A 13,571-nucleotide genomic window follows, 5' to 3' on the forward strand; every position below is an offset into this window, starting at 1 on the left:
TGCTCTTTTGAATCAGGCTGTTGCTGAATTAATATAGCCTTTTACTCTGCGTACTTACTAGGCGCAGTCACTACTAGATGTCTAATAGCACTCAGTAGTTCTCTTCTCAAAATTTCTTCTTCCCTTCAACTTTGTGACCAGTCTTCCCCAATTTCTCCTACCACACTTCTTATTCCTTCTGAGAAAGTTTTACCACAATACCTAATTATATGACTATAAGAATCACTTTACTGTTCCAAACCCATCTGCTTATACGTAAACATCTGCTCAAAAGGTATAGGAGTACATCTGAGCTGTTAATAAAAATGAGCTGTTAATCTCTTTATAACTTCAATAAAGGAAATAGGCATTATCATAAAATAAGTCATATGAATACTGACATAAAAGTACTTATACCCAGTGAATATGAGGGGAGCCTAGGGAGAATAGCGCAGCTGCAGGCTGCTAATGATAGACAAAATGAATCTGCATTTCTTTTGGTTTAATTGAAGTCTTAGCCTGCCCCTGAGTTTCACCTCAGGTGTGCAACCAGTAGCTTATGCTCCTTATGGTTAAAAGCAACCTCACAGCCTTCTCCTCAACTCTTCTATCTTGTTAGTGTGGACAGTATAGCACCGCGGACTGACTCCAAGTCTTGTATTAATCTTTGCTTTCTCAAGCAAGATATAAGAATTACAAGTAATTTAATCACAACCTGACTTCATACACCACAAAGCAAACCAAAGAAAATCCACCTTGGAATATGTAATTTTTAACAATGGTCTGTAACAACTTTACCATATAGTCTTCTCTAACCACTGTATTGCTAAAACTCTCATCTTATGCTACTACAAACAGAAGGAAAACAAGGATCAACCTGATAGGTGTTTTGGTTTTTGTCTTTTATTTTTTAATTTTTTTTTCTTTTCATGCAATTGATTTATCATTTATTATGAAATATTTTGAAGCTGACAGTCCATCCATAGGCAAGGTTTGTAGTGTATATTCAGATTAACCATACCACCAAAAAGCATAGTTTAAACTGCATGAAAGCATACAACAAAGAACAACTATGGGAACTGTACAGGAAAACATGTATCATCGGTAAATTGATAATTTTAGATTTTAGTTATTGCCTGTGTACAGAAGAATCTCTTACCTTCTCCATGTATTGTGAGCAATTTGACTCTTGCAATAAATTTGAAGCTTCTTGTTTATAATACTCCCCTGTTTCATTCAGAAAAGGACACTCAAAAATTTCCTGATAAAACTAAAAGGGAGAATTTTTTGTTTAAAGGACAAATAATGCATACACTAGATTAACATTCAAAATTAAAAAAATAAATCAGAAATGTGTATCTACCTTTAGGGGGAATTTTTTCTTATACTGTTCAACATGAACAAAGGAGTTAATAACCCCATGGATTACTTTCTGGTTTGGGTCTTCTCCACAGCGATCACTGGAATAAGCAAAGCAAACATTCATGAGAATCTAGGTATCTAGTGTAACTCATCTGATAGTCGAATGAAATAAAATTGGATGAAAACATTTTCCAGTAAATTCCTCTGCTTAAATTGGAAAAATTGAAGAAGATTAATCTTAAAATAAAAAAAAGGACTCTTCTTTCTCTTGATACATTTAAATTGTTGAGATAGCAATTCATAAACTATTCAAAAGCATTTGCAGGTTATGAAATTTCCAACTGTTTACTAAGGATATAAGTATTCCAAATTACATACTCTAAGCAAGTATTTTAAAAGTTACAGTAAGTTCCATCTTGTATTTGTAGCCTTTATTAAATCGACTACCTTCACACTGCTGCCCCTGCCAAAAAAAAAAAAAAATTTTGCCAGCATCACACCAAGAAGCATGCTATTTTCTTTTCTGAATATTCAACTATTCAACATGTAGATGCCAAGTGGAACAAATAACATACTTGGCGCATTGTCACAATTTTTAATCATACATTGGAAAAGGAAAACCTTACGTTTTCCAGTCAAGTTCTTTGCATCGAATGAGCGTGTTCATGTGAAGAAAATATTATCTTCAGTCCCATTCAGTTGAAAACAAAAGTAATTAAAACAAGTGCTTTGCGTGCTAAAAACATTAGTCTTCACTCCTTTACAAAGACTGGAAATAATAGACCCATACTCAGAGCAGCAGACTTGCTTAAAACATGAACCGTTCTAAGAAAGACCACCTTTCACATACACTTTACAAAGAAGTAAAAAATATTCCTGAACTCCTAAGGTGTTAATTAGGACTAAAATAAGACTTACAAAAGTATATTTACACTTAAGCATCACCAGTTGTAATTTCAACAGTTTTCCTTTTTTAAATACATATGTATACATATATACATGTATATAGAACAAGAACTTTTACTTTACCCAGGCTGCGCTAAAAAGACAAAATGAGTTCTCTGTTAGAAACTTATGTTGGTATAGGAGAGTCACTTACATGACTGATTTAAAAAAAAATTAAAAGAAAAAAAAAAAAGTAAAGCCAGCTAAAATAGTTCAAACCCAAACACTACCATATACCCATCTAGGCTGGGACGGAAGGGGGGAGAAAGAATTTTGCCAATTTCATTCATTATGGTTTGGAATTGATAAAAACTCCAGAGGATGCCCATGAGCTAGGGAGGTTTACCAGGACAGCCACACCAGCAGCCATCATATTATACTATTGAGTCCTAAGATCTGAAAACTTAAGCTCATGACGGGTGGAAAGAACTAGCTCTCTAACAGATTACGAGCAGTCACTGTACGTTTTATGCAGTTTGGTCACCGTTATGAATGAGCTGATCTAACGGATAACTGCTTCAGCAGGGATGGTCCGATTTTTTTTTCCCTTGGGGGACAGGAAGGTTTCCTCTGGTTCTGGTAGCTGGACCAATGGAATAAATCTGGGTTTGGGTACATGTAATCACATCCTGCATTCTTGCCAATGTCCCTCTGCTGGGTCTGGTTATATGACAGCAGAGGCAGCAGCACGTCACAGAAGGGACAAAGTGTAATACCAGTCCGGGGGCTGGATCCAGCTCCATCCCAGAGGGGCCCAGGAGCATGGTAAGCTGCAGGATGCATGCAGCCTGTGTACACAGCACAATGTCATAGAATGCAGGAAGCTACATAACTAAAAGTTAAGCATATCACAAAGCAGGGCTCTGTCAAGAGACAGTCCAGTCTGCCTCTAGCACGCGGGGTTCTGGACCTGGAAAGATACTGGTGACACAAACACAAGAAGCATTACTGTAATAACAGATGAAGACCCAGCTCCGCTCTGCTCGGTTCACAGGCCACTTCACAGACCTTAACCCACACAGATGCTAGAGGAGAGGGGGCAGCAAAGGTCAGGCCCAGGGGATTCGAAGGTCAATGTATCATTAGGAAAAAGCTGTAAAAGTACAGGAGGCAGATGCTCCATGGAAGAGCTGCAAGGGAGGAGACAGGCTTTCGAAATAGTGGCCAGACAGCATGAAGGCAATAGACGAAAAGGAACACAACATGGAACCAGCCTTGCCTGCCTTTTGTGTAGCTGGTAGTAAACAACAAAGAGAAGGAATTTAAATCCACTTCTGAATATGGAGGCAGTGAAGATGTAGTTGCCAATCAAATGACAAGTTTGGAACAACTGCCAGGATTATGTAAGCTTTTTTTTTTTTTTTTAAAACAGATGCCCACACTCCCCATTTTTTCCCCCACACTTGCAGAATTTTAGTAGCTTAACATAGGTTTCCTCAGTGGGTCAGTATTACACATTTACAGCAAACTGTGTTATGAACTTCATCATGAACCTATCTGGAAAGCTACACTACTTACAAGAAAAACAGCATTTGTCACAAAATTATAATTCTTTCCACTTTGGCAGCATCTTCAGGTTTTTATTTACATCAATGGCTCTCTGCTCTCAAGAATTTGTAACGCAAATTGCTAGTTTCAACAAAATTTGACAGAAGTTTCAGAAGTTTCAAGGATGATTTTCATGAAAGTTGTAGTAGTAAGAATATCTGCCAAACTAAAATGAGAGAAATTGGTGACACCACCAAGGAAGTCTATTAAGTGTATATTCTACTTGGCAGTAGTTAGCAAGCAATATGGATGCATACAGCTACAGAGCAGCTGCCGCACAGTTTGAAACAGGGATGTCACAAGACATCTTGGGAGGGTAGAAGGGAATGATGATGTTTGGTGGGAATCTGGACAAAAAGGTAAAGCGCTAGAAACACAAGTTCCGCTAATTCTGCTGCTGCTGAGTTTCTTTTTTCAAAAGATATGGAAAAAACTACAAAACACAAGCTCAAGGAAGTTGTGCTGTTTTATATTAATTCCATCTTGTTCCTATTTTAAGACTAAAGCTAACAGTGGAAGTTTAATATGTATTGTACAGTGTACTACTATAGCCCTAAAGAACATATTTAAAGTTTAAGGTACAATAACAAATGCTGTATTCATTAAAAGAAGATTCCATCATTCAAAAGAAGTGCTCTGCTGTGTCAGCCCAATGGCCTATCGAGACCAATTAACTACAGAATTCACTGTCAACTAGAAGAGCCCGTTTGGAACACTTTTTAAAAAGTTATTAACTTTCAATAGTTTTCCTTTCAAACAAAGGATATAAATAATGTATCAGCTTAGACAGGAATAGATTCAGTTAGTTAGAAAGTGTTAGTTATCTTTAGTAAAGAAGCCTCTCCTGGTTAGTCTGTACTAATCACATTATCATTTGAGATAGCACCTGAATAATTTCCAAATTATTTCTGTTTAAAAATTTCATAGATTAATTTTCTCACAATTTGAGATCTTGTCGGCTTCCTGTTGTGTTGAAACAAAAATGCCCAAGTTGATATTCAGCTTGCCATGTAGGAGGAGTGCTTGGGCTACAGGGAGCGGGAAGAAAGTGTGTTATATTCAGAACTCTATATTAAGAGGAATTATCAAGAGGAGTGCAGTCAGGCAAGACAGGCTTAAGTGATTTAACAATTCTCTGCTGTTGAAGGGGGCTAATCTGCTCCCTTTTGCTCCGTCACAGGCCTCTCCCTCTCTCGCACTGCTTTGGTACTCATCTAATTCCTTGCTCAACTGACTCATCATGCCAATCTGGAGAAACATTAGCCAGGATGGTTTTCTGTCATATTATCAGTTGAATTGGTTCACTAAGGGACTAGATGAGTACCAAATTCAGCACAAGAAAGATAGTAGAGCACAGCCTGCTCCTTTTTGGCATCAGCAAACTCTCAGATCAGTTTAGCCATCGTGTTCAGCTGAACCACAAGTCATCACTTGTATTTCTTTATTTTCATGTGCCAAAAAAGTTTATTGTTAATTTTAATGTATTGTGTATTGCACAAGTTTATAGCTTCCAAAAAGCAAATGTGCTCAAGATTTTAGTCAGAAGTCTTTTTAAAATTCCAGTTAAATACATTGATAAAATAAAACCTGAAAGCAAAATTGTGGCTCTGATCCCTACCTTTTCCAGTATAGTAATAAACATACTTTTATATGCAGCCAGTTGACTACAGTGTTGGTTATCAACTCCGCATATCATTGTATACTATGCAAAATCTTCTAGTTATAAGAAGTTCAACTGTCCCATCTATTTAAATTTTAATTTTTTGTAAAACATTTTAAAAAATTGAACCATGCACACACTTAAGTACAACACTTAAGGCGACATCTAATTGAGAGGTTTCTAAGTATATACATGTATTAGTAATTTTATTACATTTTTTAGGTAATAATCTTTCCATGCATATTCTTGCACCTCTGATAGATGTAAGATAGATATTAATAATAATATCCATTTCTTCAAAAACATTATTTAATTGCTGAACTCAATGCTAAAAGACATTTAACAGCTGTTTGCAGCAAAGTCCTTAAAATTGCCTCTTACAAACTGTATTGACCACTGGAATCATAGCAAAGAACAGCAACAAGCCTATAGTTACATGCAAAGGCCATCCTCAGAATACCCTATAGCAAGCCCTACATTTCATGACACCAGGAATAACAGCTATAAGAAGTAGTTCTCTCTTATATACTTCATTACATGATATGCAGATCACAAAGCAGCTAGAACAAACTTAACATGAATTGCTGGATGTAGATTTTGAGAAACAGCGTTGAACTAACTTCTTTGAGATCACACAGAAGAATCCTTAGTAGTGGAGGGGAAGAAAAAAATCCAGACCCAACCATCAGAGACAATGACTCAAGTTTTATTTAAAACTTTCCAAATGGTTTAATAACAAATAACATCAACTTGTTACAGTCTTAAGACCTAATGCCCCACAGAGCCAGTGACAGTCTTGATCTAAATACCCTTGTGAGGTCTGCAGTCAGCTTCAAGGTAAATACATACCATTACTTTTAAGAGGCATCAGATGTCTGTTGAAAAAGGTTTTAACACAGATTTCCACTCCCACCCACCAGTGAAATATACAGATTGACTAAAACAAGTCTTCAATGTCACTGTGCTTGATGTAACAAAGCAGAATTTTCTTCACCATGAATTAGGCAATCTTCATTTAGTAAAAATAAATTGTTATAGTAAACATACAGATAAAGCAGTATTAGCACTGGTTACAAAGAAAGCACGGTTCAACAACTGAAAGCAAATAAATACTTCCTGGCTTCAGAAATACCATCTGAGAGGGACATCATGTCAGTTACTTAGTTGTCAAAAATTTAATTCAGGAAGGAAAAATAAAATTGTAATATTAAAATCAGTTTTTTAATGCCTTATAAATACAGCTTTTTGTCCGACCAAGCGTCAGAGGCATGTCCAAGGCACCTCCATCAGTCAAATTACCTCACTCTTTCAGTTTACCTACACTAGCCCGGTTACCTGAGTCAGGCACGCAATCACTTAAAAAAACCCCAGTCATTAGGCAACTCCAGAGCTACCCTAAACAGTAGTAAAAGTCTAGAAACTGATGGAACTTACAGCTACACACAAGGTCTGTAATATATTTCAAAATTTCTGTTTATTCATAAGTAAAAAGATCATTTAGGAGTTAAATAATATAAGGGTTTTAAATCAAAACTTAAAAAGCCCCACGCCCTGTAACTACCAGAGTCTTTGTTTAAAAGTAACAAAGATATTCAGAAATAAAATAATAAATCCCCTCAAAGTGCAAAAAAATAATTATTTCTATTTCATTCAAGTAAAGCACCAAGAATGTTAAGTGAAGTCACTCATCTGAACAACAGAAACCCAGAAGCTTAGTCTTACTGGCAGATAAGTAAGAACTGTTTTGGGTCCCATGCAAAGCAACATAGCTCTTCTGGCTTCGGCAAATCCTTGCATAAGACCTGGTCCTTATGTTTACTGACAGCACAGAAGCCATAAGCAGCGAGCATCAGGTGGAGAAAAAGGCAAAAGGCATCTTATGGGACCTGGAGAATTATCCTAATTACTCCCCAAACCCATTGATAAGAACAGTTACTGAAACAGAAAAGATCACTACCCTCAGGTTACAGTGAATTAACTGTTTTCTTTTCAGAGTCTTTTTCTACACATGCAAACCGCAGATATGTAGCTACAATGAGAAAAGCTGATAGAACATCAGGTAAGAACATCATGATCAGGTAAGAAGCTACCTTCAAAAAAAACATAAAAGAATTTGGTCAAAGTCCCTAGACTTTTCAAAGTAAAAAAGTGCAATACCCCCACATTGTGTAAAAGCAAAAAATAATCAAGCACTCACTTTTTTATTTCTCGGAGGAGCATCCGAATAAGAATGGCCTGCAGTGGCTCAATCATTAATTTTCTCCACATATCAAGAGCTAGCTGTCAGGACACAACACAAGTTTACATCAGTAAAAAAAATACAGAAAAAATCCAGAACAAAACCAAAGATGATGCAATTCCCCATTCAGGATTTTAAAAATCAAATTGTTAGATACCTTCTTCAATTCTCCTTTTAAAATTCTTTTGTTTGCCTCACACACCCACACGATTTGTCAATATATTAATATATCATTTTATCATTTTTCTTCTAGAACATCTGACTGCATTTGGATGAAGATCGCAGATCCGTACACTAGCAGTATCAGACATAGAATTTCTAGTCAGGCAGTATGTGAATGCATGCTTCCCGGTCTGCACGCTTCCCATACATCTAATAGGACTGACTGATTCCTTGGTTCCACTCTATCAAGGATTCTCAAATACACATAAGAGCCCTAAGCAAGTTGGTTATGAGGGCAAGTTTTGACTGTACATATAAACAAAACATTTGCACAGTAATAGGTAAGTAACATAACTTTCTACCTGAAGTGTTTGAATGTGTGCAGACACCAGTATTTCTAAAAATGATAGCAAAATGAGCCTCAGCTGACAAAAGGGAATGTCTCTTGGCCAATTTGTCAGAGGTCAGAGTCAAACATACAGAACCCTTATATCCAACACACAGAGAGCACCTCCAAACTAAGATGCATAGAGCTTAAGCAAAGTCACTGGCAAGCTAATATTTGACTTAAATGGAATTCAAATCACCTTCATATTAGGGATAAGTCACCCTATTCCTAATATATCATTAGAGGGATCAGTAAAATGGACTGAAATGTCTCAAACTCTTGTGGATAAAGTAATTGCTTCCAAATCATACCATTTTTAAAAACACAACTGCAATTGTTGAAAGTAGTTTTTACACATAGGTCAAAATCAGATTTAAAGCCCAAAGGGGATAATGTGATCCCTCATATGAGGGCAATCCCACACACATTTAAGACCTCTATCCTGCAATGCGGTCTCTGAAATGCAGTCTCTAACATGGTCCCTCTCACATATGATCTACCAATCTGAAATGGCTCCAAGTTGCCTGTTGGAATTTTCTTGTCAAGTGAAATACAGACAGATCAATCCGGCAACTTGATGTATTAGTTCAAGAGACTTTTTTCTCCTTGAAGGGAGGGACTGATCTTACTTCTCCACCTAGACTGACAATACAGAACATGGCAGTTTCATCCATTTTCCAGAATCTGTTGCCCCATGATGAAGGAAAAAAAACAGAAGGCACATCTTAATTACCTTCTTGCTCAAGACTCCCATAGAGTATTGAAAACTCAGAAGTCGGAGCTCAATTCAGAAAAGCAGTATCCTTCTCATCCATTCATAACATACGGTCAGAAAAAAAAAGTCTCTTGCAAGCACTTGCAGACTACTTTCATCAACTGATCTCATCCTGTATTTTTCCTAGTACAACAATTACTGAATGTCTGGAACGCTTATCGGGATAATAAACTGTTTGAAGCTATGCCCATACACGTCACATACGCATCTCTGGTCTCTTGTATGTACCTACTGTTACAAACCCCAGAAGAACTAAGCAAGCATGTACCCGTTTAAGATCACTGAAAAGCTCCCAAAGTTTCATTAGCACACAGGAGTAACTCTGAGACAGAAACTTCAGCACATAGAGAGTACAGTTCTGCTTCTACAAATTCTAAATACTGGGCATTATTTCTGTAACTTCATGCTGAGACAGAAGAGAACTATATATAAAATAAGTGTGCTTGCTCTTGGGTAGATAAAGAACAGATCATCTCAGTCATCCAAAAGGAATAAATGATAATTCCTTCCATTCTAAAGTGATGAACAACTGAGATAATGACTTTTGTCAAAGTCCCTAGTGCAATCCAAAGAATAAAAGACAGAATCCTAAAGAGGCACCGTAACAAAAGAGAAAATGCTTTCAAAACAAAGACTTGATAAATTTGGTGAATGCCTTGCAGGTCAAGAAATGTGAAGTAATTTTATTTCTGGGGCAACAAATTCATCAAAAAACAGTGCTACAATTTAATGCATTTAAACTACTTGAGCGTAGGGCTCAAGTCTCCACTCCTTTTCAGGGCAAAGGAGTAACTGCCATAAACCTAATCCCACACCAGTAATGAACAGAGATTAACTTTACCGCCTCAAGATCCAAAATTTACCTCCCACTACTACAGACTACAAAGACATTATTTGGTAAAGAGAAATAGAAGGAGTCTTGGGGATTGAGATAATCAAAAACTCATTAGTAGAATTCCAGACATCATCATCCAGAACACCTTCATCAAAAACTAAAGGCTGCCAGCTACAGTTTAAGAATCTTGACCCTCCCCATAACCTGCCCAAATAATGAGCTAGGGATGTACCATCCTACGAAAAACTGCTGGGAAGTTTGAAGAAAAGTGTGCATCGTTGTCCTTCCACCTCATCCATGATTCCATAAACAGAAGGAAAACTGAGTACTCAAAAAAAGCTGAATTATCAGGTCTGCTGTTTGTTTTTCTTTGGTAAACATATGCTAGGGCAGAAAGCTATGGACAAAAATTGCCCCTACCATCCTTTGGATGATATCTCAGAATGGAGTAGCACACTGAAACAGCGGGAGAACTCATCAATATATCAGCATCAGCCAGCCCCAAGAAAAAGCCCAGAACTATTCCCAGCCCCCAGAGCAGCTGAACTAACAGTCATTCGCACAGAGCAAAGGACTATCTCCAACAATCGTGGGAACATACTCGGCTAAATCTCAGCCTTAGGAAATAAGGAATAATGTTTACGCCATTTTGAAGACACCACAAACAGCGCGGCAATATGCACTTCCAAGCTCTGATAAGCCTTTACAGATGCCACTCATTAGCAAGCCTTGAAGACAGCACAGCACAAGAGAAGAATTTCCTTTTCTGAACTGCCTTGACTTAAAATATATCATGTTTCTGGTGTTTTTTTCAGCCCACCCCCAACCTGTCAGATGATAAGCAATTTCAACTGGCAGTGTTGTCTTCATCAGCTGGGTGGCTGGGTCAGAAGCACAGAGGATGCTTCTTCCTCCATCACAATCTCTCCTTACTCTTAACTAAAGGCAACAGAGATTGCCTACTTAAAACAATGAAATCCAAGAGCTAGAACAGTAACCACTGACAGGTCAAGTTCTGACGTTAAGAATTAAAAAAAAAAAAAAAAAAAAAAAAAAAAAAAAAGGTGTTTTCTCTAGCTTTCCAAACCAAAAGACAAGAACTGTTTGCTTCCCTTTTAGAGAAAAAGGCAAATGTAGAGAGGAAAGGAAAAAATACACCACTACATATGATCACAGAATAAAATTAATTCTCCAGTTAGCAATGTGTATACATACGGACACAAAGCAAAGAGATACACAGCCAAGCATTCAAATGAAAAGTTTCTATTCAACTGTATTCACGATTGTGTTTTTGTTTTGATTCAGATTGAAAAGGTCTTTTCAAAATCTTCTTAAAGACATACTGAAACACTTTGTTTTGAAAAATCTGAATTTTTTTTTTTTTTTTTGTTTTACTGTAAAATTGTCTTTCACTTTCTTATATTTCATGGTAATAGTAGCCATGAAGTGACAGAAACGATGTATACTTCACTTCTGCATAGCTGCATGGTAAGTGGTGGTTTCTCAGAACACAGTCCTACTGCTGACAATTTTTTTTCATTTTATTTTTCATTTCATAGGTATTTAAAAATGAGTCTCAGCCTCTCCAATTTACATTAGTAACTCTGTTAACATCTTTGTGTTTGCCCCAAATTACTTTTTTTTTTAAAGATAAGCCCTCCCTACATGATACTTTTATACACAGAATGTCTACTTTTTTCCAAAATCTGAGTTGCTACGATAGAAGCACAAAACAGCTTGCATTAGAAAATAAGATGTACAGTGTCGCAGAAGACTAATCTGAAAAAAAGCTGTTACACTTTGTGACATCAAGAAATAGAAGCCCAGAAGTAGTACTTCAAGGGTTCAAAAACAAAAAGTACTACTTCTTCAAATATTTTCTAGATAGTAGTGTCACTTAATAAACCAAAGTTGTTTTTGCAAGGTGGCATCTATTATCACATTTTAAACTGAAGTTCCCCAATAGTTTCCATATTTGCTTATTTTTTTCCCTAGGTCACTATATTTTCTGCATCAAAACTGTAATCTCATTTTACAAAGGGTTCAGTGCTTAGATCTTCTACCGTATTTAACTATTCAGATCCTGTGACACAGAAAAGTCAAAATTTAGAAGGACAAAGCTGAACTTGTAGCGCTTCTGAATATAGTTTATACCCACTCCCACTTTCAGAGATACCTACCTCTCCTATTTCCATCAATGGTTCATTCATATCGACCCCGCCATAACCATACTGAAGATCAGCTTCAGTCAATTTGTTCTTCTTAATAAACTGTGTGTTGAGGTACCTATAGAAATAAAGATATTCTAATCAAAACAGGTAAAAGTTAGGCTATTTTTTTTAAATAAATTTGGAATTGTGGAATGTCTTCCACATCACAAAAGATAACCTCTTTTAATCAATGTCATTGCTATCTGTAGTAAATTATTAAAATACAAATGACTTCAATTTAAAAGGTCTTACTTTATAGTATTATAAAAGTGTTATAGTGTTATTAATTGAGATATCAAACACTGTCAACATTTTCTTGGTGCGCAATATACTTGTGTAAGAATCCAACCTTTCAACATACACTGCCACGTGTATGCAAAATAACTTTTACATGTATATGCAAAATAACTGCTAAATTCCGAGCAGTTGATTAGAGTGATAATTTATTTATTTTTAATGATAGAAAAATGCTCCTGAGTATCAGATATTTTTAAGTAAAATGTATTTTCCTCTACCTGTACTGTTTATTATTTTGCATTTCTCTCAGACTAAACCACAAAAATAGTGTCAGTTTTTACAGGACCAATTTTTGTTAGTTATGATCCCTTGCTCAGGCCATGGTAACTAGCAAACAGTTGCATTACAAATTTTAAAGATAAGAGAAGAATTTGCAGAAATTATTTTAATTAACTGTTGTAAAGAAGAAATGTTATAAATGCTTTTTTTTAAATTTTAGTATGTAGTATTTACTATTGTATGCATAGTTTTTATAAAGAACAGAAAATGGTGTCTGTGCAAGACCTGATAAAATGGCCCTCAATTCTCAATATTTCCTTAAAAGAAATACAATAACATTTTTAAACTGAACCATTCTCCTTCTCTTTCACAGGTAACTGGGAAAAAATTTCTAATATCTTTCATAACTACACTTATAATATTCGTTATGTAAGTGCTTACATGAGGTAACTGAGATTTCTTTATTTTAAATTCCGATCCAACTAGCAGTTTTGAGACACCCAGTTTCAGACACTGAAGAGAGCCAGATTACTGAAGCGCTTTAAGAGATTCAGGGTTCAGAGCCTGCACCAGACTAGTGATGTCTGAACACTTTGGGCCCTAGGAAGGCAAATGACAAGCAAAGAAGAAAAGGAGAAACACACTGTGGAAACCTGTGAACTTGAAAGAATTTCGGACACCACAGAGTCCAAAGGAGGAAGGCTTGTGATAGTGCAGTGGTGACAAACTGGAATACAGTGGCCTAACCTACTTTCAGACTCCAAAGTCTTACAACTGTAAACCGCTCTGCTACCATCAATAACCATCATAAATTGTAAATGCAAGTCTGTGTAGAAGGCTACAGGCCTGCCATTTCATATAAAATGGACATCCAGAATAGTTGGAACACAAGCCTTAAGCAGGCATGCTCCTTGACGATATTTCCCACCCACCCCCACCATGAACAAAGGCA

General features: G+C 36.5%; 1 protein-coding gene across 6 annotated transcripts in view; it reads right to left on the reverse strand.

Annotated features, from left to right (window-relative positions):
• CUL2 (cullin 2) overlaps positions 1-13,571 on the reverse strand; it is a 52,629-nt gene that overhangs the window by 21,363 nt on the left and 17,695 nt on the right. For 5 of the 6 annotated variants that reach the window (XM_075144060.1, XM_075144062.1, XM_075144061.1 and 2 more), the window contains exons 5-8: positions 12,074-12,179; positions 7,692-7,774; positions 1,343-1,439; positions 1,139-1,249 (exon numbers count right to left, since the gene is read on the reverse strand). In XM_075144060.1, coding sequence (XP_075000161.1) covers positions 1,139-1,249; positions 1,343-1,439; positions 7,692-7,774; positions 12,074-12,179 — 397 coding nt within the window. Of the gene's footprint in view, positions 1-1,138; positions 1,250-1,342; positions 1,440-4,775; positions 4,863-7,691; positions 7,775-12,073; positions 12,180-13,571 lie in introns of all 6 variants that reach the window. The other variant, XM_075144066.1, reaches the window with a different exon arrangement.

The sequence above is a fragment of the Calonectris borealis genome, chromosome 2, assembly GCF_964195595.1.
Source record: "Calonectris borealis chromosome 2, bCalBor7.hap1.2, whole genome shotgun sequence".
NCBI classification, from domain to species: Eukaryota; Metazoa; Chordata; class Aves; order Procellariiformes; family Procellariidae; genus Calonectris; species Calonectris borealis.